The 26,826-nt window shown below is 51.3% G+C and overlaps 1 protein-coding gene across 5 annotated transcripts in view; it reads right to left on the minus strand.

Annotated features, from left to right (window-relative positions):
* Nucleotides 1-26,826, minus strand: part of SYMPK (symplekin scaffold protein) — a 36,102-nt gene that overhangs the window by 5,088 nt on the left and 4,188 nt on the right. For 2 of the 5 annotated variants that reach the window (XR_010408271.1, XM_064581629.1), the window contains exons 3-22: nucleotides 26,631-26,696; nucleotides 25,289-25,342; nucleotides 25,124-25,197; nucleotides 22,535-22,661; nucleotides 21,532-21,811; nucleotides 19,264-19,434; nucleotides 17,804-18,043; nucleotides 14,261-14,415; nucleotides 12,038-12,188; nucleotides 10,431-10,635; nucleotides 9,420-9,570; nucleotides 8,344-8,579; nucleotides 7,267-7,348; nucleotides 6,914-7,027; nucleotides 5,686-5,833; nucleotides 4,441-4,601; nucleotides 2,703-2,811; nucleotides 2,347-2,447; nucleotides 1,674-1,764; nucleotides 941-1,042 (exon numbers count right to left, since the gene is read on the minus strand). Coding sequence is in view for 4 of the 5 variants with exons in the window: in XM_064581629.1 (XP_064437699.1) it covers nucleotides 941-1,042; nucleotides 1,674-1,764; nucleotides 2,347-2,447; nucleotides 2,703-2,811; nucleotides 4,441-4,601; nucleotides 5,686-5,833; nucleotides 6,914-7,027; nucleotides 7,267-7,348; nucleotides 8,344-8,579; nucleotides 9,420-9,570; nucleotides 10,431-10,635; nucleotides 12,038-12,188; nucleotides 14,261-14,415; nucleotides 17,804-18,043; nucleotides 19,264-19,434; nucleotides 21,532-21,811; nucleotides 22,535-22,661; nucleotides 25,124-25,197; nucleotides 25,289-25,342; nucleotides 26,631-26,696 (2,818 nt within the window). In the remaining variant the exon portion in view is untranslated. Of the gene's footprint in view, nucleotides 1-940; nucleotides 1,043-1,673; nucleotides 1,765-2,346; nucleotides 2,448-2,702; nucleotides 2,812-4,440; nucleotides 4,602-5,685; nucleotides 5,834-6,913; nucleotides 7,028-7,266; nucleotides 7,349-8,343; nucleotides 8,580-9,419; nucleotides 9,571-10,430; nucleotides 10,636-12,037; nucleotides 12,189-14,260; nucleotides 14,416-17,803; nucleotides 18,044-19,263; nucleotides 19,435-21,531; nucleotides 21,812-22,534; nucleotides 22,662-23,577; nucleotides 23,621-25,123; nucleotides 25,198-25,288; nucleotides 25,343-26,630; nucleotides 26,697-26,826 lie in introns of all 5 variants that reach the window. The other 3 variants (XM_064581627.1, XM_045891777.3, XM_064581628.1) reach the window with 3 other exon arrangements.

Raw genomic sequence — 26,826 nt, forward strand, 5'->3', positions numbered from 1 at the left:
CCTCCCTGCTCTTAAAGAAGAGGACGAATCAAAGGACAGGGGTCTTCTGAGTAGAGGGGGCAACAGTGAGGGCTCCCACCTTGGTGGGAAAGCACGACTTCTGGACCAGAAACCTCCCTTGGGGAGGTGTGGGGGGCAGTGCTGAGGAGAGTTGATGGAGAGAAGTCCTCCTATGGGAGGTGGTGGCCCTGGGACCCAGGGTGCCATGGGCAGGCAGAACTGGCAGAGCTGGATTCCAACTGGGGTCTAGTGGGCTTCAGATTCTGTGTGGTTCCACTACACCACTCAGCTTGTGTGCGGCCCTGAGCAAGTTCCTCAACCTCTCTGGAACCTCCACTTCCTTGTCTGTAAGATGGAAGTCCGCATACTCACCAGGTAATGGGTGGTGTGTGTCGGCAAGCAGGCCTGTAGGGCACTCAGGAGAGTGTGGCTCAGTGTAAGTGCTCGGTAAGTGGTGGCGGCAGCTATTAGGAAACTGCTGGTTGAGGGGAGCTGGCCAGTTTGTCCCCCACCCCCTACCCTGGAGGCACCTTCTCCTGCCTCAACTGGAGCCCGGACCAGACTTAGCATCTACTCCTGGTCCGACAACGGCCCTGGCGTGCTCCATCTGCTCTGCTGCCCCTCTGCCCCCTGCTGGGCCGAGGGCTCTGCTTCCTTCATTCCTCAAGCCAGGGCTGGGGAGGGAGGGGCTCCCCACCTTTCTTGAGGACTACTCTGTGCCAGCGCATAGCAGATGCACCAGTCCCTTGGACGGAGGGAGGGAGGAAAGAAAGGAGGGAGGGAAGGCAAAGGAATGAGGGCAGGTGTCCAGAGCTGAGATGGGGTTGCAGGTGGCACATCTCCAACTCGGCAGATTCCAGCAGGGACATGTGGGTGCCTGAGGTTCTTCCCTGGGTCCGCAGCAGCCAGGCCACTTGGGGGGGGGGGGGGAGCGCCTCACCTTTGATGATGGACTTCATGTCACACTTCACCGAATCGATGTTGTGCAGTGCGATCAGAAGCTCTCCAGGGTTCAGCGGGGACAAGGCTGAGTTCCCTTCACCTGCAGGGAGGGAGTGGGAAGGGGAAAGAGACAATACGGCGTCTAAGCGAAGAGATATGTCTGGGTCCCGCAGATTAGGGGCGTGGTGACTGAAGATGAGGTGCCCTCTGCTTCAATGGGACTAGGAGGACAGAGGGCTAGAGCAGGGGAAGAAAAGAGGGGACTGAACGCTACCCCCTCTGGGAAGCCTTCACCTTGCTCTCCCCCTCCCCCACACTGGGTTCCTACCCTTCTAGGGCAACATCGGATGTGGTCCAGCAGTTCCTCGCCCTCCTCCCTGGGCTGTGCCCCCAGAAGGCCGGACCCCCCGCCACCCTCCCCCCAGCACAGACATGGGCATTTGCTGGACAGGACAGGCTAGGCCGGGCAACGTGCTTGATGACAGTGCTTAGAGGCATTTCTAGCGGAGGCGGCCAGGGGAGATGGAGCTCTGCTGGTACGGTTTGGAGGGTCCCAAACACTCTTGTGTGGGGGTTTTAAATCACGTGTTATAGGTGCAACAGCCAGCCTCACTCCCACCCTAGCACCAGCCCCTGGGGTGAGGGGGAGGAGTTCATCCTAGGTCACTGGGTCGTTTTTCTATGTTGAAAGTTCTACTTTGCTTCTTTCAACCATGGAAGATGCCACCTACCGTGCTGGGTGCCCAGCAGGCGGTTGAAGACCTCTTTCACCACAATGGGGTTGAGTTTGATGAGCTTTGGCAGGGCCTGGATCACTTCTTTCTGCAGGGGGAGGGCAGGGGAGGCCGGTCAGAGGGCACCCCTATCCCAAATGCTCGCCCTGAGGAGGCGAGGAGAAGCTGTGGCCTTGCCACACCCTTGGATACTTCCCTCCTCGAGCTCCCTCTGGTCCCTCGGGGTTGAGCCTTCTCCCTGAGTCACTGGGCCTGACTCAGCCCCAGCCTCATCACTCCCCATCTGAGCCTTCCTGGTGCCACACGCCCCCTGATGGCCCCTGCAGGGGGAGGGTGTCATCATCATTCCCACTTTACACGGGAGAAGACAGGCTCACCAAGGCCCCACAGCCTGTTAGGAATAAGACCTGGGCAGGGGAAACACATTTAGGCCTTGGAATAGGCCTGTGTGTGTGGGTCACGGTGATCCTCACTTGACAGAGAAGAAAACCAAGGCGCAGAGAAGGGGGTGGCCTGCCTGAGGTCACAGAGGATGAAGCAGAGGTGAGACTGCTCTGTAGTCTGATGAGCCCTGGGATGGGCTCAAAAGCGTCTGACATGGATACCTGGGCACCCATCCCTGCCCTGCCCGTCTTCATCAGTGGGGACATCCGGACATCCAGCTCTGTACCTTCTCCAGTCCATTGAGCACAGGGATGAGAAAGCGGACATCTGGCAATCGCTTGTGGTAGAGATCCCGGACCCGCTTCACCAGCTCTGGGGAGGGCGGGACTGCAGGCAGAAGAGTAAGCAGGGGGCACAGGTGGGGTGAGGGGGGAGCACCGAGAGGAAGGAAAAATGCTGGTGGCTGTGTGTGAGGGAAGGGGAGGGCCAACTCCATCCCAGAGCAGGAATCTCTGGCCCCTGGTTTCTCAAATGCATTTAGCAATATACCCAGCAGCTCCGAGGGCCAGGTCTTGGAAAGGGCCCGTGAGGAAGTTCTGGGACATGGAGGAAAAGGCTGAAAGGTGGGGGTCCTGGGAGCACCTTTGTCCGTGAGGCTGTGCAGACATCGTGTGACCAGTGTCTCTGCCCCCTTGGGACAGTTTTCTACCAGCAGGAGCAGCTCTGGTGAGTTCATGCCCATTCCTCGGATCTAGAAGGAGAGAGAGGGATAGCAGGCTGGGGAAGGGGCTGGGTGATGTGCTGAGGACTAGGGGGCCCTAGGGGAGAACTCAGGGAGGCCCAGGTGTCAGAGGCAGGGTGGCTGGGGGGGGATGATGGGACTCTGGGGCAAGAACTGGAGACAGAAAGAGTAGATCTCGGGGCGCCTGGGTGGCTCAGTTGGTTAAGCGACTGCCTTCGGCTCAGGTCATGATCCTGGAGTCCCTGGATCGAGTCCCGCATCGGGCTCCCTGCTCGGCAGGGAGCCTGCTTCTGCCTCTGACCCTCCTCCCTCTCATGCTGTCTCTCATTCTCTCTGTCTCAAATAAATAAATAAAATCTTTAAAAAAAAAAAAAGAAAGAGTAGATCTCATCACTAGAGAAAAAACAAATGACGTGAGGTGATGGACGTTAACTAATCTTCTGCAATATATATATGTCCCCAAACATGTTTTACGCCTCACACGAACACAAGGCTGTGTGTCAATCATACCTCAGTGAACCTGGGGGAAAACAGAACTGGTGGCGGGGTTCAGGGACCTGGGGGAAACGTGGGGAAGGTGGGAAGAGGCAGGGCGGCAGCATCTGACCTTCCTCTACCCCACCTCACAGGGTATAGACTCGCTGTAGCTCCCAAGCCCTCACCAGCACTGGCTGCCTACTTAGCAGGAGGGGCCCTTTCTGTCACTTCTGACCTAACCCGACCTCTGATGCCCAACCTGCCCTCCAATTCCTCGGTGAAGACTTTTCAGGTTTCTAAAGGCATCAGTGACAGCCAGAGCCCCGCGTGGCGGCCTGCTCAGATCGGGGCTCGACCTGCGTCTGCAGCCTTCCCCACTCCATGGGCAACAAGTGCAGGGAGCACCGGGCCAGGCTGTGAGGGCTCATGCCTTCCTCTGCCAACAAACATTTATAATGGTCCGTGGAACTGGCAGTCTGTGCCCTCCAGGAGCTCACTGAAAACAGGGGGAAGACACTGCTGAATCCGGGTGGCGGGTATTTGGGGGTGAGCCTACCAGACTCTCTCCTTTTGTTTATGTTGGAAATTTTCCGTAATAAAAAAAGCAGGGACAGAGAAATATTAAAAAAGTGGTTTCCAATCCAGCTGCAGATTGGAAGGGCAGAGAGTCTGAATTTCAGGTGCCAGCTGCTTTTCATGTGGGTGACCTTGGGGCTCTGGAGAGAGCGGCAGGCGGGACTTGTGTAATGACAACTAAAGACTCCCACTGGCCAGGCAAGGGAAGGCCAGCTCCTAGATGGTGAGAGCGACACAGATGTTTACATGTACGAGCTCATGGAGCTCCTGCAGCAAGCCTGGGGGACAGAATCAGCCTCCCCATTTTTACTGAAGAGGGGCCAGTTTGCACAGCGAGAAAGTGAGAGGCAGAACGTGGACCCGGGTCTGCCCAACTCCAGCCTAGTAATTGCAGGGTGACCCTGCTGTCCTTTCATTGGCAGATGCGGCAGGTGGACCACCCACAAGCCCCAGCGCCACAGGACCCAGGGTGGCACCCATTGGTGCTGAGCCCATGCCAAGGTGGAGATACTAGGGGAAGGGCTAGAGTTGGGGCCTTAGCCCTGCCCACGGATGGGCAGAGCCTGGTGGGCTCAGGGGCCTCACCGGCTGTTCGATGACCCTCAGCACCGTCCGCTTGATGTCGGCGATGGCCTCCGTGTACACGGCTGCCAGTTCGTGGATGAGCTTGTGGTTCTGAGGCAGGAGAGCCAGGTAGAGGTACAGACACTGCTTTACGGTCTCCTCGGTCCAGGGCGCCGCCACCTCTGATAGGGCAGGGAGCGGAGATCAGGGACCACTCTCCTCCCCACCGTCTCCCACCCTCAGTGTCTGTCCCTTCTTTGGGAGGCAGCACAGAAGGGAGGCAGGCCCAGGAAGCAAACTGTTCCAGGGCAGGAAGCCAAGCATCAGAGAAATGGGGTGGGACCAGGACTGCTCCCCTTTTAGAAGCCTGTGCACTGAAGTCCCACCTCGTCTCTGCCCATCAATCCACAGGGCAGCCAGATGGATCTTTCCGAAGGGAAGTTCTGACCCTGTCCTTCTCCTGCTCCGTGCTCCCACAATTACCCTATGCTCACGATAAATCCCCTCTAGGAGCGCACCCCCCCCCCAGGGACTCCCTGCTCTGGCCACATCCTCCTCTGACAGCACCCCCTGAGCCTGCACAGGTCCCTTCGCACACGTCACTCCTTTGCCTGCAATGCTCTTGCCTAACTCCCCTCTCTGTATCTCCTCATCCTCTGGGTCTCACGCAACCAGTGTCTCTCCTGGGAGGTCTTCCGGGCACCTGGGCTGTGCCAGGGCTCCTGTTCTCCCAGAAGGCCATGTGCTTTCCGTCACAGCCTGAACCTTGCAGGTTTCTTTAATTTTTTTTTTTTTTTAAAGGAAGCTCCATGCCCAACATGGGGCTTGAGCTCACGACCCCCAGATCAAGAGCTGCATGTTCCACTGACTGAGCCAGCCAGGCACCCCTGAACCTTCCAGTTTAATGGTCCGTTTCCTGGGGCTTGGGTCTCCCCACCTGTAATTCTGAGGGACCTGGGGCTTTGTTGAAGGAATGGGCCTATGCCTGGCCCCTCCTGGAACCCCATCGCTGGCTAGCTCTCCTTGTCCTCTGGCTCTCAGCCCTCCATCTCCAGGATGCTCTCCCTGACCCCTGGGGCTGAGGTGAGAGGCCCCTCTGGACTCTTGCAGGCCCTAGGCCTCTTGGTCTGGTCATCATTGCCTGGCTGTCTTCCCTAGTAGGCTGAGCAGGGCTCAGCTTCAATCCAGCTCCATTCCCCCAGGGCCTGGCCCAGAGCCTGGGATCCAGCAAGTGCTCAATATGCATCTGATGAAGCTGCACCAAACCTGTATCCTTGTCGGCTCCAAACAGCACGGATGGCGGGTTGGGGTGGACCAGGAGTTGGAGGTAGTTGAGGGCAAATTTCTCCACATACTCTCGCAGCTGCTCCTTCTCATACATGCGCTTGATGAACAGTAGGGCCTGGGAACGCACCTGAAGAGAGAGTGCGGGCAAGACGGTGGAGGGGGAGACCGCTGTTCTGAGCTTGGCAGGACCAGTGGGAAAACAAGCCCAAGACTGAAAAAGGCCTGGTCTACCTGAGTCATCTGTGCCCAACGCTGATCACTGGCTTGGGGGGGTGGTTTCCTGGCCCAAGTCAGGGCCTGCATCACCTCTCCATCTACCTGCTCAGCCCCATCCCTTACTGTCTCTTGCCTTGCTTGCTACGTTCCAACCAGAATGAACTTTCCTTAGTTCCTCAAAAGTGACAGCATTCTCCTTGGCTTTGAGACTTGGCACAAAAGGTTCCCACTGCCCAGAATGCCCGTCACTGGCTCTATCCCATTTTACTCAGACATCACCGGCTGGGAGCCCTGAGAACAGGGACTGTTCCTGGGCACTGCTTTGGCCCCAACAGCACCAAAGGCCCAAGCCAGAGCCAGAGTCCGCAGTGAGGGTCTGCTGAATGAATGGACACATGACACCAGGAGAGGAGGTGGCAAAACAGTTGGGCAGGGGTGGGTCTAGGGCCCTTGCAATCACACATGCACACACCTTGCTCCCTCTGTTCAGTCACACCCATCTACTCCTATTTCAGGTCTTGGCTCACCTGCACTCTCCCCCAGAAGTCTTCCTTAAGCCCCGCCCATCCCCCCGGGGGGGCCATGTAGGTCAGGCCCCTCCCCAGGGCCCCCACACTAAGTGCGCCACTCTGGTGCTGCCCCACTCCCTGGGCGGGCTGTGTCCCCACTGCTCGCTGACAGGCCACACGGCTCCTCTCCTGTTAGCTCCCCCGCCAGGCCCCAGCACAGCACCAGGCCATACGGGGCTCCCCAACATGGGTGGAGTAGGAGAGAGAATGGGACTGCCCTTCCTGGGAGGATGAGTGTATCCATGTGTATATTCTAGGCAGCTTCATGCCACCACAGATGAAAAGGCATCCACCACCAAAACACTACAGCAGGAAGGGCATTAGGCCCAGAGAGGACATTCAGGGGCATGTGGAAGAGGCTGGGCTAGGCGCTCGGCACAGAGGAAGGGCGGTCAGCCCAGTGCAGGGTGGCAAGGGGTCACCTTGTCCTTCTCGTGGGAGCTGAGGTCTAGCAGAACATGCAGATACTGGAACTGGCGGGACGGGCGTTTGAAGATCAGGTCTCGAAGAGTGGACATGCCCAGGTAAGTGCGACTCTGTGGCAGAAGGGAGGGACACCAGAGCTCAGCCCACCTGCAGTGTGCCCCTGGGATGTCTTCCTTGCCTCCCTCAGATCCGGTCCTGGACAAAAGGACTGGGTCCCTCACAGAGTCCCCTGCCACCAGGTCTAGGCTGTGTGCCCCTCAGACCCCCGACACAGGCCCCTATCTCCCTGCAGGGCTCCTGCATGCATCACGGTGCTAGGGACAGAGAGAGATGGGCTGACTGTCCTTACCTCATCCTCGCAGTACTTGCGAATCACCTCCAGGGCACTCTCGGTGATCAGTGGCGCCTCCAGCACCACCTTAGTGAAGATCCTGCCAGAGACGAAGGGGGAGGGAATGGCTATGGCGGAGAAGCTTCCCAGTCCTGCTGGAGCTTGGAGCCGGCAGGCTGCCCCTCACATATGGCCTGCTCAACTCCCAGGGAACAGGGCTTTGGAGGTAGATGGAGCTGGGTTCAAACGCTGACAGCTGGGTGACTTAGGCAGAGACTCTACCTCTCTGAAGCTCGGTTCTCCCCTTCGTCAAAGGGGATTCCTAACCTTACTCATTTACTACAGTAATGGAAGGGAATGATGGGGAATGGGGAACGGTACTGCTTTTCAGATGTGGTGGCCAAAAATGGCTGCTCTGAGGTAACACTGAGTTGACACTGGGGGATGAGAAAGAGCCAGCCATGCGAAGAGTTGGGGGAAGAGCATTCCAGGTACAGAAATAGGAACTGCCAAGTTGGCATGTTCAAGGGTCAGAAGACAGAAGGCCAATGTGGCTAAAGTCTGGGGACAGAGGAGTAGGGGGGCAGAATAAGAAGGTAAAGAGGTTGGTAGGAATTGGGTTACGCAGGTCTCATAGGGCACAGAAGGAAGGCTGCATTTTATCCCAAGAGCGATGGAGAACCATGGAAGGTTTTTAGTGGGTAACAACAAGACCGTATTTACATTCTAAAATGTCACCCAGGCTGCTGTGTGGAGAATGGATCAGTAGGAGGTCGAGAACAAGGAGGAAGCTACAGGAGCAATTCAGGTGAGAGATGAGGCTGGAGAGAAGTCAACCTCGGAAACAAGCCTATGAGGCTAGGCACTGTAACCTACAAGAACGGAGGCTCAGAGGGCACGCAGCAGAGTGGAGAATAAGCCCAGGGAGTGGGCCCCAGAGCACACCCGGAACCTGCCTTGCACGTGCCTCCAGAGAGCAGGGAGAGCAGGGAGTCTCGGGGGATGGGAATGAGGCCTTCGGTGGTGAGGAGGGAGGTGATAAGAAACCACAAAAGAAAGGCAGGACACAGGAGAGTGCAGGGCGGTCCCCCTCACCCATCCTTCTGGTCTGGCTTCTCCTGCAGGCCGGAGAGCAGGCGGATGAGGCAGTCCTCGTACTTGTCCAGGGTGCCCGAGGCACCAGCCGCCAGGTAGGTGTTGTACTCCTGGTACAGCCAGGCGAAGGCCAAGTCCAGGCGGGCCCGCACATCCTCCAGGATGAAGGACAGGACCTCAGCCTTCAGGCCCGAGTCAAACTGCGTCACCAGGCTGGCCAGGATCTTTATGCGCACCTGACAGGAGAGTGGGTGTACATATGGGTGTGGGAATGGGAGACAATCCCAGGCACCTCGTGATCATGCCTTACAAGTCTTCCTGCCCAGGTTCAGGGACCCCCACTAAAGACCTGGTGTTAAGTGAGGAAGGCAAGCTGAGGAAGTTTATACCCCACAGGAATCATTTGTGTGGAAGGGAAAAAAAAAGCGGGGGGGGGGAGTCAATCATCATAGAACAAAACTGAGTTTGTAAAAGTAGTATCTACATACTTAGGTACACAGAGAAAGCTCCTGAAGGCTTCCTCTAATTTGTACATTGGTCATCTTGGAGGAGGGGGATGGGATGCGGGTGGGGGCCAAGGAGGACTTATGGTACCTCTATGGCCTAGAAATATCTTTTTAACAGAAAGAGTACTTTTATATACTTCTTGGTTAATTAAAATTAAACTTCAAAAAAAATGGGGAAAAAGTCGCTTGGCTGAGGTTACGATGCCAGTGCATGGCAGAATCGGGATTTAGACCTGGCCATCTAAATCTCAACAATAATAAGAAAAGCACTATTAAGCACCAGAAAGAAAGAACCCAGCAGCAGCCCTCACTTGCAGGGCTTTCCCGGGCAGCCAGCTCTGTGCTGAGCGAGAGCCGTGCGTGTCCATGCATTTCCTCCTCATCACCATGTGGAGCTGCTGCTGCCACCTCCGTTTCAAGGACAGAAGAGAGGCATGGAGGGCTGGTGGGCAGCCCAGCTGGGACCCCTAGCCAGGGAGCTTTGAGCCCGGGGCCGTATCTTTCCTGGGCTGTGAGGCAGGCTCGTGGGGAGAGGGTCTGGAAGCATGGGCCAGGGAGACAGGGGCACACCTGGGCTGCCCCGCTGCAGGCCACAGCCTTCTCCGCCCGAAGGATCCGCTTCACGGCGCCCAGCTTCATAGCCTCCACCTGGGTGTCCGTCAGGGGCTTCAGCACATCGCTCAGGCGGAAGATTTTCTTGCGCCCACCAGCGCCCGCTAGCCTATGTGAAAGAGTAGGGACAGGGACACGGTGACTCAAAACGTCCTTTCTGGAGCCCAGGTCCACCCCAGGCCATACACCGCCACCGCCACCGCCACCATACTGCCTTTCTAACTCTCCTGTGACTCAGGCATGGCAAGGTGCAGGGTAATGAGAAAGAGGATGCCATTTTGTTTTTGTAAAGCGTGTCTCAGGGAATGCTTCTCTGAGGAGGCTGTGTGGGAGTGCAGATCTGAATGAAGCAAGAGGACGAGACACACAGATATCTGGGAGATGAGCTTTCCAGGTAGAGAGAACAGGAAGTGCAAAGGCCTTCCAGTGGGGACCTGCCTGGCTGTTCAAGGAGAACCAAGGGGCCCGTGTGACTGGAACGAGGGGAATGGAGAGCTTGGAGGGCAGATCAGGCACAGCCCAGGTCTTGGAGGGGGGCAGGGACTGGCTAGATTTTTTGGTCTGTAAGGGGGATAATAATGAAGAGGAGGATGATAACAACCAGTAGCACTTACGACATGTTAGGAATCATGCTAAATACTTTATATCAAATTCACTTCCAATCTCAAGAGTTATCTAATTTAATGATCTGTCACTGTAAACTCATTTAACTCTCCCTTGATCCTTAGAGGGAGATACTATCATCCCAACTTTAGACGTAAGTAAGGAAGGGGGCATTTTTATGTAAAAGAAAACAACAATTAAGGCTTGGTGGTTATGGCACTGACTCTGGAATCAGGCAGATCCTCATCCAGCCCTAGCTGTTTATCTGTCTTTGTCGGTCTGTCTTTAACACACGCACACACATGTGCATGCACACACCAAAAACCAGGCCTTCAGTCCTTCACCTGCACCTACCCGGGGACTCACCGGGGCTGCGTGACAGGGATGATGGGCTCTGGCCTCCTCTTGGCCTGGGGCGCCTCCTCCTCCAGAGTAGACATGGAGCTCAGGGAGCCCACCACTGAGATGGCCTGGCCCTGGGCTGACAGGCGTCGCTTGATCAGGACACTCTCTGGCTTCACCACCTTCTCCTCCTTGGGCTCCTCCTTGCACTGTTTGGTCTGCTCCACACCTGAGGGGGAGGTAGCAAATGGGCTCCAGGAACGTCACACCCCCTTGCTCCCATCCAGGGACCTCCTGTGTGCTGGGCTCTATTCTAAGCCTTGTACACACAAAGCTCATCTAAATCTGCAAAACTCCATTCTGAAACAGGCACACTTTTTATCGCCACTTTGCATATAACCAAGGCTCAAACTAGATAAGCCATTTCCTGCGGGTGGGGGCACCAAATGGCACAGCCACGTTGGAACACTGATGAGCAGCTTCTAATAGCACTGAAAATACCCTAACCTATGACCCAACAACTCCACTCATCGGTATATACCCAAGATAAACAAGGACATGTGTACACCGAAACACTTGTACACACCAACTACACTCAAAAAAACCAACCAAACAAAAACAAAACCAAAACCAACAACCCTGCCCCCAAACCCAAACAAACCCCAAAAAACACTTGTACAGCTTCATTCACAACAGTCAAAAACTGGACATAAGCCACAGGTCAATCAACAGAAGAGTGTATAAGCAAACAATGGCCTATTTGCATAAAGAAATACTACTGAGCAATACAAAGTAAACCACTGGTTCACACAACGTGAATGCATCTCAAAAATTTATGCTGAGTGGGCGCCTGGGTGGCTCAGTTGGTTAAGCGACTGCCTTCGGCTCAGGTCATGATCCTGGAGTCCCGGGATCGAGTCCCACATCGGGCTCCCTGCTCGGCAGGGAGTCTGCTTCTCCCTCTGACCCTCCTCCCTCTCATGCTCTCTGTCTCTCATTCTCTCTCTCGCAAATAAATAAAATCTTAAAAAAAAAAAAAAATTTGTGCTGAGCAAAAGAAGCCAGACTCTCTATGATCCTGTTTATATGAAGTTCAGGATTAGGAAAAATTAATCTATGGAGACAGAAATCAGAAAAGCGATTCTCTCAGGAGGTGGGGTGCTATCAGTGCTGATTGGATAGGAGCAAGAAGGAATGTTCTGGAGTGGTGGAAATGGTCTATATCTCCATCTGGGTGGTGGCTACATGGGTGTGTTCACTTTGTGAAAATTCACTAAGATATACAGTTAAGAGTTGTGTTTCTCTGTACATAATTTATATCTCACTAGTATTGTTAATGTAGGAAAACACCCAAGTCAGAGAGGTTCAGTAACTTGACCAAAGTCACACTGCTATTGCGTGGCTGAGGTAGTCTGGTTCAACTGAGACTTCAAATCCAGGTCCGCCGGATTCAAAGCCCAGGGCCTGAAAATATTAAGCACTCAGTGTATCTATGGGACCTATAATTGTTTATACCTAACATCTCATGTGAGTTTCATTTGTACCGCCCTGAGGAGGTGCTCTTCCAGGAAGGAGAACCCAGCAGCCACAGTGCCAATCCCCGGTCAGGGCCAGCGCCGAAGGACACTCACCTGGCCCCAGTCCTGCAGCCGTCATCTGTGTGGCCATGAGCCGAGCCAGGTGCTTGATCTGGGCTTCAGTGCCTGCTGACTCCACTGGGGTATAGATGGCTTGGAAGGAGGCGGGCATGGCCTCAGGCAGATACACCATGCTGATGAGGACCTGCAGGATGCCCGGGGAGAGGAGCCCTTCCTTACTCACTGACTCAACAAGGCTCTCTTCCATGCCGGGCCAAGGCTGGGGACATGGAAGTGACTAAGACAGTCCTGGGCCTGCTCCTGTGGGGCTCAGACTCCTGGGGAAGTCAGAGAGAACAGGCAATGGTGCATTGTGGCACACGAGAGCGGGAAATAAAGGGGGCCATGAGAAACGTCAGGAGCGGCTTTGGCTTCCGGGGGAAGTGGCAGCTAGGCTTAGAACTGAGAGGAAGGCCAGTTTCAGGCTGGCCCAGGGGGATGCTTCGCAGTGGGAGCAGCGTACAGATTCCAGGCAGAGCAGCAGCATGGGGGAAGGCTGAGCAGCAGGAGAACCCTGCCCAGAGACTGCAAGTTCAGTGAAGAGTGTCCTATGAACCAGAAATGGACTTTAAAAAAAAAAAAAAAAATCGGTATCCTAACAAGAGCTCATCCAGTTTTGTCAGGAATTGGTAACAAAAGGTCATTTCCAATGCCCTACACGCTTAGAAGTTTAAATATATACCTGAAATAAGAAAATAATTAGAACAGAGAGAGAATGAAATCACTACAAATCAAAATGTGTGGGATGCAGCTAAATGGTTCTTTCACGGAAAATCAGATCCTTAAATGCTTACATTGGAAAAGATGGTTGAAAACTCTTGAGCCAAGCATTCAACTTAAAACGCTGGGATAAAATATTCAAAAGCAGCAGGGAAGAATAAGGACAACAGAAATAAAACAGAAAAGGTTACAAAAGGGTATCAGTGAAACTTCAGAGCCGGTTCTTTCAAATGACTGAAAACAAACAAATTGATGGTGAGACTGAACAACAAAAAAAGGAGTTAAGAACCCAATACTTGGGACAAAAAAGCTGCACATTACTACACAGACAGCAGGTATTATAAAAATAAAAGAGAATCCTGTGAAGAACTTTAGGCCAATAATTCGAAAAGAGCGTGAAGAGGACAGACCAGGTACCACGAGTTAACGGAAGCATCACCAGACAGGGCTTAAGGCAGGCTGCATTCAAATTTGATCTGGAAGGAAACAGAGAGCCCTGGCAGGGCTGGAGCAGGGGAGCTTCACAATCTGTACTTCTGGCTGCTGCAGGGGGAGTGGAAGCCAGAGCCAGGGCGCAGGCAGGTGGAGCCTGGGCCAGGTAGGGGCCAGGGGAGATGGAGAAGACGGGAAGATCTGGCGGGAGGCAAAAAGCTTAACTCCCAGGTTTGTGGGTCGGGAACTGGGAGGCTGGCGTGCCAAGAACACAGAGAGCGCCGAGGGCCTGCAGAAGAGCACAGGGAGAGATTCCACAGGTTTATTCTGACATAATGAGTCTGCGGTGCCTGTGGAACTTCCAAGGGGAGAACGATGCAAGAGGCAGACGCCTTTCCAGGCCTGGAGCTCACCAAAGAGATCTGAGCGGGACAGAAAACTCCTTTTTGCTACCCTGGTGACAAAAATTCCACTTCATTCACCCAACAACTAAGCCTCGTGGAGTCTCTAGGCAGAGGGAAGGGAAGGCTGAGGGAGACTGATGAAGAGGCATTGTCCATGAGCACCCAATGAAAAGGTCTGGGTGCTGCTACAGCCCGAGGACTGATGTGAGACACCCCCCCACACACACCACCAACTCAACCCAGCTGTTCTTTCACTGTAGAGCAGGGTATCTTCGACAATCTAAGGAAAACATTGCCATTCCACCCCACCAATGCCAATCCCCCACCACCTAGCCAACAAGTCATGGGGTTTGCTCTCCAGTTAATCTACCCTCCCTTCAAAGGAGAGGTGTGGGGGGGTTCAGATGGGGACTCAAGACTATCCAAAGAAGGACTGTTGGGGGGTGGTGACAAGGGATCTCCTAAAGGAGTAAAGATCAGAGAAAAGGTCCATCCAAGATTGAGAGGGCCCACTGGACCACACCCCCCCAACAGAGGGACAGAGAGGTGTGCTGGGACTAATGCCATCTGGAAGAGGTGGGCAGTGTGCAGTGAAGGATAGGAAAAGGAGTAGAAACCCTTCCTCCTTGCCCTGTAGGAAATGGCCCACACCCATGCTCACCAGATTGGCCACATTGTCAGGTGTCAGCAAGGGCTGCAGGAACTCGGCTGTGATGTCTGTGTCTGACTGGCCTGAGATCTGGGCTGAGGCCTTGGAGGTTCCCGACGGGCCTGGCTCCAAGTCCTTGTCCTCATCATCTTCCCCCAGGTTGGGCTCTGGTAGAGGGAAGGAGACAAGATGCTGGTGTCCGAGAGAGCAACAGGCCCTCTCCCCTCCTAGGGAGCCCAGGGGGTCCCTGCCTCCAGGCAGCCTTAGCAAGCAGCAGAGTGCAGTGGGCGAAGACCTGGGCTGTAGCCGTGCTCTGTCATCAAAGCACCGCGTGACTTTGGGGAAACAACCTGCTTCTGTCTGTGCCCTGTTCTCCTCATCTGAGAAATGGGAATAAGCCACACCAGCCTGGCTGATCACACTAAACTCCAAGAAGGTGAAAAGGTTAACTAGTAATTTCACTGAGCTTTATTGTTTCAAAACCTCTATCTTTGAAATACTGCTCAACCTCACCAGGAATCAGGAAAATGTAAAGACAACCTAGTAAGATAGCCTTTTTGCCTACGTGATTGACAAAAAAATAAAAAGGCCAGTAGCGACAGCTGTTAGTACCGTGCAAATTAGGACTGTGCAAAGGTACACCGGTATGGCCTTTTGGAAGGGCAATTGAACCGTAGTGCCAACTTCTAAATGTGCGCACCTTTTGACCCAGCAAATCGACTTCTAGATATTGACCCTTAACTCGTATAAATATATACTGAAGGTACAATGTATGGAGAAAAAGCTTTATGTATAAAGATGTTCCCTGAAGCTGGAATGTTTAATAGGATGATGATTTAAGTAGATTATGGCAAAAATACGATGCAATGTTATACGGTACTTTTTTTTTTTTTTAAAGTAGGCTCCATGCCCAGCATGGGGCTTGAACTCACGACCCCACGATCAAGAGTCTCATGCTCTACTGACTGAGCCAGTCAGGTGCCCCTGTTACTCAGTCTCTTAAAAAAGTTTGCAATGCACGTAACAGAAAGCTGATACCCTGCATTAACCAAGAAGAGCAAGGGCACATATAATTTAGTTACAAAAGGCTGAACAGAATGGGCACTTCAAAGACATGCAAATGGCTAATAAATGTAAAACAACACACAGCCTGACTCCAACATGTGCAAGAAAGCGAATCTAAACCAGGGATACCGTTTATACCTAGCGGGTTTATGGAACATCCAGGGCTGGGAAGAGTGGGGTCATGGGCATTCACACACCAGTGGGGGTGTGTATGGTCGTGCAGTTTTTTTGGAAAACAGTTTGGCAACGGCAATCAAGAATGTCCGTGCACCCAGTAGCAACGGGCACATCCAGTGCTCAGATCTCGGTTTCTGAAACTACTCCCTGCTTAAAAGAAACCAGGGCTCCTTACGGAAAAGGCTGATTCCCAGGCTGGGGTAAGGAAAGTACAAGAAGAGTCCAGAACATCTTGTTGTGCCAGAAAATAAGAAATGCTCAAAAAAACTAACAGGACACATCAAAGGGTCATCGGAGCCAGCTCAAAGGCTCCCCTTGGCTCAGTATGAGGCAATGTGAGCCACAAAATGAGTACCGAGAGTAATGGATTACAATCCAGAGAGTAAGAATCCACAACTGCAACTGATAATAAAGTAGGGAGAAGAAAGCTCTTCCTTACAGAATGCCAACTAACAAATGTAGAAGGAAAGCTCATTAGAGCAATAACAGATGTTAAAACCACCGGGTCAAAGTCAAGGGAAACAGGTAGTTTTACAGAGTACAAGTATCTCCCTCAACTTCGTATTTACAATGGGGAAAAGTGCACCTGATACTAGAGAAAACTGGGAGACACTATTTCAACGAAGTGATCAACACTCCCATCACCAATAAGGTGACAAATTGGTATCATGTGCCTCCTGACACCACACAGAGGCGGTCAGGGCATCAACTCTGCAGCGTCCCTGCCCCAAGTGCAGAACCTGGATGCAGTCAAGAAGCCAGAGCAGACGAGCCCAAACAGGGGGACATTTCACCCAACAGTAGTCCTGGACTCTTCACAATGGCAAGGTCATGAAGCAGAGGAATGCTGCAGAACGGATTAGGGAGGCCAAAGGGGTGCGACAACTGAATGAAACATGTGAGCCTCGCCTCATCAGGGGTATGCAGGAGCTTTCAGGACTATTCTTGTGACTTGTCCGCACGTCCAAAATGACTTCAAAATAAAACATTTGAGGAAACAGAACAATAAAAAAGGTGGGCAAAAAAACAGCTTTAAATGCACCAACCCCACTACTAGGAATCCGTCCTGTAACTGGACATGCACTCAAGACTCTTATACTATAGCAATCTTTACAGAGATTATTTAAAAAAAAAAAAAAAAAGACACAAATGTCCATCAACAGGAGGACTGGTTAAAGCAATCTACGTGCACTATAGACTATTATTCCACCATTAAAAGGATGTAGTAGGTATCTATGTGCAGATATGGAAGGAGCTCTAAGATGACTACTAAACATATTAAGGTATAGAAACTCTGCTTTGCATGCTCAATTATGGAAGAAGGTAGTAGATCTCTACCTCACTCCTTGTATCAAAATAAATTCCTTGGGGCGCCTGGGTGGCTCAGATGGTTAAACGTCTGCCTTCGGCTCAGGTCATGATCCCAGGGTCCTGGGATCGAGCCCCACATCGGGCTCCTGACTCAGCGGGGAGCTTGCTTCTCCCTCTCCCTTTGCCTCTCCCCCTGCTCATGCTCTCTCTCTATCTCTGTGTCTCAGATGAATAAATAAAATCTTTTAAAAAAATAAAATTAAAAAAAAATCCCTTATTTTTAAAAATAATAATTAAAAAATCCAATTCTCTCATAAACATTCTGGAAACAAACATCAGTGATTCAGAAAAAAAAAGTTGTGGATTAAGGAGGGCTGCCGTGGTTGACACTATTGACAAAATAATACAACCATCAAGAAATTACTTCAGGGCGCCTGGGTGGCTCAGTCGGTGAAGTACCCAGCTCTTGGTTTTGATTCAGGTCGTGAGATCAGGCCTCGCAAGTGGCTCTGCGCTTAGTGGGCATCTGCTTGAGGATTCTTTCTTTCTCTCTCTCTCTTCCTGCCCCTCCTCCCGCCCCACCCTGGGGCTCTCTCTCTAAAATCAATCAATCAATCTTAAAAAAAAAAAGAAATTACTTCAGAAAGAAAATCCAATTATAAAGGAAACAAAGGAAAGGAGAACTCAGGTATTTCTGAAAGAAAACATAAGTGTTACTATAGGGGAGTGGTTACTTTTGGGGAGAGGAGTAAGAGGGAGACTTTTCATTCCATTCCTTTCTGCAAGATTTAAGTAATTCATCATTACTTTTATGTATATTGCACACTTCATTAATTCTATTTTGATATCACCTTCTTTGTCATATCTATATACTGTAATTTACAATATAATATTAACTAATACAAATCAAACTCATAATTTAATGTAAGTAACTGAATACTGTAAACATGGTCAGTCCCTGCCACCACCTCTGGCCAGGCCTGGCTCAGCTCCTCAGCTCACCTAGCTTCATCTTCTTGAGCGTGGAATCCGAGTCATCTCGGGGCCGCTTGCGGGCATCCTTGCCACTGGGCATATTGCGGGCGATCTCGGCCTGGGGTGTGCCCAGGTCCACCAGCAGCGTGGTGATCTGGGCCTGAAACTCCAAGGAGGCTGGGTGCTTCAGGACACTCAGCAGGTGCAGCTTGAGGTTCTTGCGCACACTGCTCACCTGAGATTTGGCCAGCGTCGGGGGCAGATTGGCTGTGAGGAAAGAAGCAGGAGCTTTGTTCTGTGGACACAGCCCGCGTGTCCCTGCTCGTCTCACAGCCCAAGCCCCAGCTTGGGCGGTGGTGGCAAGAACCTCCTAGAAAAGTTCCTTTGTTCTCGGATCTACTGTGTATGTAGCCTTCCCCCTGTACAAGCTGATGCTTAAAACCCTCAAAAGGTCTCCATCAGGATTAGTCAACCTTAAAACAAAGGAAGCTCACCCTTCCTTTGATTAAATGTAAAGGCTCATCTCCCCACATCTCTGGTCTGGAAATTCCAGTGTGCCTCCCCTGGGGAAGGCTATCATCACTACCTTCACCTCCACAATGTCCCAACTGAACGGCCCCAACAGTGCGCCTCGCTGGTCCTGCCACCAGAATGATTGTCCAGTGTCTAACAGTCACCTTGATGAACAAGCCTTCCCTGTTCCACAGAGAAAGAGGATGCCTGTAATTTTGCCTGCCCAGCATCCTTCCCTCCTTCCTCAGCCAACAATGCTCCTATTTTCCTTTGAGGGAACCACCCCGGCTCCATTCTCAGTCCAAGTGGGCAAGAGACTCAGGGCCACTCAGAACAATGCAATCCCTTGGCCATTGTGATTGGTTCGGAGATAAGCTACCAATGTCTGCTCAGCCAATCAGGAACAATGGGCATCAGCCTTTGGACTTTTGCTAGAATGATGGGGAAGGAAACACTCTGTCCCCTGGGGTTGCCAAGTGGATAGAATGGAAGCCTGGAGCTATCGGGGGCCATCTTTGTTACCCCAAGGAAAGAGACACAGAACAGAACAAAGCCAACAAGGAGAAAATAAGAGCCAAGAAATGGGAGACAGATCCACGATCTGTTCATATTCACACTTCGAGCCTGGACATTTCAGTTTTCACACATGCATGAAAGTAGAGAAAAGACTATAACAAATCACCAGGTACCCATCAACACTTTCCCTTCTGCTTTCTTTTTTGGTTGTTGGGGTGCAGGAAAGTATTTCGCAGACATCATGTCATTTCACCCACACATACCTTAATATTAAAGACAGCTTTGAACCAGCTTTCTGTCACATGCAACCGAAAGATTCCTGTCTAATCTAGAGCATGCTTCCTATGTCCAGACCTACTAGACTGATGAATCCCTCAGGGATCTGCTACCTAGCTCACATTTTCTCTGGACAGAGCAGACTGGCCAGCGGAGAGTGGGAAGGGAGAGGACCAACCTACCATGCAGGGTTTCATAGGCCTGGATCACCTCTGACATGAACATGGGTCTCTGGCGGGCGATGTTGGCAAGGGAGCCCAGCGCCGTGGTCAGGTTGATGGAGGAGATGGCGGGGTGCACCATGAACTTGAGCAGCTGCTCCAAGGCTGCCTTGCCTTCTTCCCACAGCACATCTAATGAGGGAGAGAAGAGTACCAGTTAGCAGGGGCCTTTCTCCCTGGCCTCTGGAGAGAGCAGACTTTAGGGCCAAAAGGAGAAAGATTCTTACACGATGGCTCGGAAGGGCTGAAAAAACAGAAAATCTAGTGGTTGAGGAGTCCTATGAGATAGACGATTAATGAATATAAAAATTTAGGGGTGGCTGGCTGGCTCAGTCGGTAGAGCATGCAACTCTTAATCTCAGAGTCATGAGTTCAAGCCCCACATTGGGTATGGAGCTTAATTAAGAAAAAAAAAAAAAAAGAAAAGAAAAATTAAGAGATGATGCTCAAAGCATGGGGTTCCAACAGTGAAAGACTAGAAATGATTTTAAATATCCAACTATAGGAATCTGATGATATGAGTGATGTTGAGATAAAACTTTAAATATGTAGATATGCATACGTACACATAGACAAAGCACTGAAAGTAGTTTGTACCACCACTTTCCTTGATCTGGTCGCCAAAAGTTAACCCTTAACAACTTTGGTGGATACCTTCCTTGGCATTTTCTATGCAAAAACATACTGGAGGAGCACCTGGGTGGCTCAGTCGGATAAGCGTCTGCCTTTGGTCAGGTCATGATCCCAGGGTCCTGGGATTGAGCCCAGCATCGGGCTCCTTGCTCAGCAGCTCCTGCTTCTACCTCTGCCTGCCACTTCCCCTGCTTGTGCTCTCGCTCTCTCTGTGACAAATAAATAAATAAAATCTTCATAAAAGGGCGCCTGGGTGGCTCAGTTGGTTAAGCGACTGCCTTCGGCTCGGGTCACGATCCTGGAGTCCCGGGATGGAGTCCCGCATCGGGCTCCCTGCTCAGCGGGGAGTCTGCTTCTCCCTGTGACCCTCCCCCCTCTCGTGCTATCTCATTCTCTCTCTCAAATAAATAAATAAAATCTTTAAAAAAAAAAAAAGTCTTCATAAAAAAGAAAAGCCAACAATCGCAGGCTCTATGAACATACATATATACAAAATGTCCATTCCTGCCTAAGAAAGGTCTGGAAAGAAACATACTCTTAGTACTGTTTATCTCTGGAAAGTAGGACTGGGGGGTGGTATTTTCCCTTTACACCCCTCTGTATGCTTTGCTTGATACTTCAGTAGTGTACATGTACTATGCTTATAATTTGCAATTAAGAAAACCATTAACGGGTGCCTAGGTGACTCTTGATTTCGGTTTGAGTCATGATCTCGGGGTCGTGAGACTGAGCCCTGCCTTGGGCTCCGTGCTGGGTGTGGAGCCTGCTTAAGATTCTCTTTCTCCCTCTCCCTCTGCCTACCCCCACTTGCACATACACACACTCTGTCTCCCTAAAAATAAATAAATAAATGAAAATTTTAAAAAATGGGGCACCTGGGTGGCTCAGTTGGTTAAGTGTCCAACTCTTGGTTTTGGCTGGGGTCTTGATCTCATGGGTCATGAGAATGAGCCCTGCTTTGGGCTCTGCTCAGTGAGGAGTCGGCTTGAAGATTCTCTCCTCTGCCCCTCCCCCCACTCATGCTCATGCTCTCTCTCAAAGAAATAAATCTTAAAAATCAGTTAAAACTAGCTACCACTTACTAAGTGCTCACATCCTCATGGAACCTCATGACAAACTCATGAAAGGGGTAATACTATCACCTACTTTACAAAAAAGGAAATGAAGGTCAGAGAGAAGTAACCTGCCCAAGTTCACATAATAAGCGGTGAAGCTGGGATGAGAACCTAGCATCAGGGCTCTTAACCAATGTCGGTCGATCGATTATTTATTTATTTATTTATTTATTTATTTTTATTTGTTTGTTTATTTATTTATTTCAGAGAGAGTGAGTGTGCGTGTGCGCACCTGGGGCAGGAGTAGGGGAGGACGGGAAAGAATCTCAAGCAGACTCTGTGCTGAGCATGGAGCCCGATGGGCTCAATCCCATGACCCTGAGATCATGGCCTGAGCCAAAACCGAGTCATGCTCAACTGACTGAGCCATCCAGGCGCCCCTCTTAATCAATGTCTTCTACTATCTCCAGAAATGAAAAACCAAGAAAGAGAAGGGGGAGGGAAAGAGGGAGGAAGGGAGTCAGAGTAGTTAGTGACTGACCAATGGGATGGGCTGATGGGTGGCACTCACTGTACTGGATATAGGGGTGGTCACGAGGGATGCGGTCTAGGCTAATGTCATGCTCCTGGCGTCGGGGCACCTCCGAGTCAGCCATGCGGGGCGACAAGGTGACGATGAGGCCCTCCACAAACTTGATGGCGTGGGTGCGGATCCCGTCATTGTCAGAATCCAGCAACAGAATGATGTCCGCAGCCATGGCAGACACCATGTCCCAGCAGGCCTCCTGGAGCTCACTGATGACTCGTGACTTTACCAACCACTGCGAGGGGGCCAGGGAAGAACGGAGACAGAGAGATGGGGACAAGACATCAACTGCCAACTCTATCACTACCCAGAGACCCATAATGACGATGAATACATTCCTTTGAGAAACATGTACTGAGCTACAACTCTGCCCCAGGCCCCGTGCTAGATGACACTGGGGACAAGACCCAGGGGTGACCACGACCAAGTCTGATTCTGCCCTCATGAGGTTCACAGACAGTGACAACCCAGAGTGAAGAGGCTCAAATCTTAAGACACAGGAATAACAATACTGCCCTCACAACGTGGTGGCCGAGAGTAAACGGATTCATTTATTTCATTAATGCTAATGAAACCACAGTGGGTGCTTTTCCTTACAGCACTTACCTCGGTACAAAATTAAGATTTCTGTGATTCTTTGATAAGCATCTACCTCCCTCACTGGGCCGTGAGCACCATGAAGGCAGGACCCAACCCATCTGAGTCACAGAGGAAGTACTCAGGGAATGTTTGTTAAGCGCATGAATGGATGGATGGATGGAAGGATGGATTAATGGCGATTCCCTGACCATTAGGACATTAGATCCCTTTGTTGTCTGTTCCCAGAGATCAACAGCACATCTTGCCTGTAAAGAATTTGATCTGTCCCTGGTTTAACAGACCTGCCCCTGTGTCCCAACAAAAGCTATAAATGAGACCTGTCAGATCAGGATGCTCCCAGGTGGGAAGGAGCACTCACCTGCAGGGCCACCTTGTAGAGCTGGGTCATAGTGAGGATGGCCTTCTTCACCACATTCACATTCTCATCCCTCAAGAGCATGTTGAGGTTTGCGATCAGTTTTAGCAGTAACTCAATGTCTCGCTTGCTGGGGGATAGAGAAAAAAGGTCAAGGTCAAAGTGGTCTTGGGGTATGTGATGGGAGCCGGTCAGGTGTTGTCAGGAGACTGGAGTTGGGTGGGGGGGAAGTCAGGGACTGCATCTGTCTCGTTTGTCAGCACGTCCAGAAACTGAGAACAATGTCTGGCATCTTCGGACATAGCCACCCATAAACCCTCACTCTGGGTTAGTCCTGCAAATGCCCACTCTTTTACTCTAGTAGGGCCCTGCTGTTCACATGAGGGGCAGCACAGCCAGACAAATGGACAAGCCAACTGTCTCATTTAGGATAGTACTTCCCTTGTAGTAGCTTGTTGTGAACACTGCAACAATACTTGTAAAGTACTTAGAACAGTATAGGAAGCATTCGGAAATATTAGCTGTCATTACCTTTAAGCACTTTGTTTTATGTAACCCCTAGTTTTGTTCACTAATTTGTTTACCTCAGTCCCGAGGGCTCTGAAGGTGGGGGACCCTTTCTAGTCATACAAGCAGAGTCTCATTTTTGTTGAAGAATGAAATACCTATTTGTTTGATGAATTAAAAAAATTCAAGAAGGCCACACCTAGAGCTCAGATCATGAATATAATTTTTACAACATTCTATAATCTGAAGTTAAATATTAAGCTAATCAGTCAAAAAATATGAAACTCGGGGCACCTGGGTGGTTCAGTCCGTTAAGCGGCCAACTCTTGATTTCGGCTCAGATCATGATCTCAGGGTCATGGGATTGAGCCCTGAGGCAGGGCTTGAGATTCTCTCTTTCCCTCTGCCCCTCCCCACCACCTCCCCCCCGCTCACATGCTCTAATAAATAAATCTTAAAAAAAAAAAAAAAAGAAAAAAGAAAAAAGAAACTCAACTGCCAGCTACGTGAAGTCAGAAACAGTATCTGTATTTACTCACTGTTGTATTCCTACAGCCTGAGACACAAATGCCTGGCACATACCTGTTGAACATATATTGAAATTTACCACAAATTCTCCCAGTAAAAGGTGGAGATTACGAATTTGGGCAATAGCATTACAGAAATGGGTTAAAATCCCAGCCCTGACACACACTGGCTTTTTGGCCTTAAGAAACTCACTTCGCCTCTATGAGTCACAGTTTTGTCTTGTGATAAATGGGCCACATAACTTATCCATGGTGTTATTTTTGAAGATCTAAGTACATAACAAACTAGGTAAAGCATTTAATATAATGCCCGACAAAGAGAAAACAGTCACTATTTAGGGGCTATTTTATTTCCTGAGTCACAAAGCATCTGATGAATGTTGAATGAACAAATAACTCAGCTTGAATGAATCACTTTATCATTCTGAGCCTCAGTTTCCCTTTCCTTAAAAGGAGGATAACAAAGCCTCCCTTTCCAAGGCTGCTGTGAAAGTTTCAGGTGAAAACAGAGGAGGGGACCTAACATAGCGCATGGCAGAGTAAGCTTCCCATGTGGTCACCACTACAGTGAAATCCTTGTTCAACAAATACGTATTCAGTGCCTCCCATGTGCCAACACCGTCCTAGGCATGGGCATACAGCGGTCCACAATACAGAGAAGGCTTGCCCTCGGGGGGCTGACATTTTTGTGGGGAAGACAAGCATCAAGGTCATTCCGGCTAGTGAGGACACCATAAAGAACAGTGCAGATAGTATGCCAGAGGTGGGGGGCTGCACTGGCAGAGCCAGGAAAGGCTGGCTGAGGAAGACCAGAGTCAAGTGAAGGAGTGAGCTGGGGGCTCCCTGGGGGTGAGCATCCCTTGCGGGTACAGTAAGCTGAGAGAACAGTGTGTTTTGAGGAACAGGGAGGCCAGAGGATGTGGGTGAAGATCAGGGAGGGCACCAGAAGATGAGGTGAGGGGGAGAAGTCTGGGTTTCGATCTAAGTGAGCCAGTGGGCCAGTGGAGCTCTGAGAGCTGGGGAGAGCCGAGAGGATCACTCTGGCTACTGTGAGAGAGGAAGCAGAGCACAGGTCTGGTATTTCCTTTGGGGAGGATAAAAATGCATTGGAACTAGATGGGTAAACGTGCTAAACGTCACTGAATTGTTCATTTAAAAATAGTTAATTTTATGGTATGTGAATTTACTTCAATTAAACAGAAGAGAGAGAGGGGAAACCGGGTAACCAGACAGAAGGCCACTGGAGCCACCTAGGTGGGAGGTAACGGTGGCCTGGAGCAGCCTAACAGCCAAGGAAGTGGTTGAAAGATGGTCAGATGCTGTTTAAATTTTGAAGGTAGAGCCAACAGTCCTTACTGATGACACAGATATGAAGTGTGGGAGAAGCAGAGCAATCATGAATGACTCTAAGACTTCAACCTTATTAAATATTTGCTGAGGAATCAGTGTGCATGGGAGGGAAAATGGGTCCAAGAAGCAGAGGGCAGGGCCAGGCGGGGAGCTGAAGAGGCTATCTCCACCAGGGGTGCTCCCAGGGGCTCCCTGCGTCACCCCATACCATGCCTCCTCGATGAAGCCAATGACAAATTTGCGCACTTCGATCGACTTGTCCGCTTGGAAAGCGATGATCTCCTGCCAACATCAGGAAGGCGGGTCAGGGCTGTACCAGGATCCATCCCCTTACCCCTATACCCACACCCTTTCTCTCCCATTGGTCACTCACATCCAGGAAGTTGTCTAGTAGTGTAGGATCTTTGTTGATGATCAATTCCTGGACCTGGAAGGACACTGGGGATGAGGAGGAGGGCCACACATATAAAACCAGGCTCCAATCAGTACAGACAGGAGCGTGTAGGAGAAAACAGCATGGAGGCAGGCAGCAGATAAACTCAGTTCAAATCTGGCTCTGCCACTCCCAACCACGGCCTGGGCAAGTGGCTTCCTCCGACTTTGTCTGCTCTTCTACGAAATGGGGATCTTAAACACCAACTCAGGGCTCTTGTGAAGCTTTAGTAAGAAGATCCTATAAGGCGTAAGGTCCTGGTCGGTAGTGAGCACGTGACACACAAGGAGGGCTAAAGAAGAGGGGAGTGCTGCAGGAATTCCTTCCTGAGGCTCATCCATCAACTCTCCACTCTCCTCCTGTTTCTACTCCCCAGTCACTGCCACAATTCAGCAGGCATTTCATGACAGTGAGAACCCGTCTCTGATGCCCTTAGACTTGCCCGGCTCTTTGGAATAAGCCCTTCCCACAGACTTTCTCATAAAAGCCCGGTGCCAGCACAGGCCCGGCTCCCACTGCTAAGAGGTTGAGTCAGCTACCCAAGGCTACAGGCTGTACACGCTGAGCAAGCAGCAGAACTAGGGCTCTCACCCAGGCGACCTGACCCCCCTGACCCCTGAACTTCACCTGCCTCCCGGTCTGAACTGCACGTGGCCCCTTCCCTCCAATTCTTCCTGTTTTCTTTTGCCTTTGCATAATCTATTGTGCCCTCCACTCCACTCGAGACACTCTCCCTCTCTCACTTAGCCTGCTTCTCTCCTCGTCCTCCAGGTCTCAGCTCCGATGTCCCCTCTTCCGGAAAGCCCTCTGACTCCCCACCCCCAGGCGGGGGCAGCAGCCCCCTCGAGGCTCCCACAGCAAGCTGGGTTCCTCCATCCCAGGCCTGCCCACTCTGTTCCCACTGTCTGGTGACCTGCATGTCTTCCCCACTAGACGGAAACCAGGCAGAGAGGAAATACAAGGATGAAGAGCATAGGATTTGAAGCTGGAATCCAGCATTCAAGTCCTAGTTCAGCCAGCTCCTAGCAGACTGACCTGAGGCTCATTATTTTAAGTTCTGAGACTCTGCTTCTTTCTATAGAAACTGGGGACCAAATTACCCTGCTTCACAGAGCTTTTGTGAGAATTAAATGAGAGCATGTCTGTACAGCATTGGGCACCACAGCAAGCATATCCTAAATGCTTAAAGGTGGACACTAGCGTTATACCAGTGTCTTCTTTTTCACATGTTCCCAGCCTCTCCCCTTGGGCTGCTCAGCCCAGCATCACCCCAGACCCTCACCTGCTTGAGTACTGTGATCTTTGAATCATTGGTGATCAGTGCTGCCTGGTTCAGGAGATCCACCACCTGGAAGGAGGGGGAGAGGCAGGGGATGGCGCTAGCTTCACCCGCCCAGCCCCTCTGGCACCCCTGGGCTCTGCACCCGGGGGTGGACTGCCCTAAAGACACGGGCTGTGCCTCCCCATTCCATGCCCTT

The sequence above is a fragment of the Mirounga angustirostris genome, unplaced genomic scaffold (assembly GCF_029215605.1).
Source record: "Mirounga angustirostris isolate CCGP_5_RB_7025 unplaced genomic scaffold, mMirAng1.0.hap1 SCAF_16, whole genome shotgun sequence".
NCBI lineage: Eukaryota > Metazoa > Chordata > Mammalia > Carnivora > Phocidae > Mirounga > Mirounga angustirostris.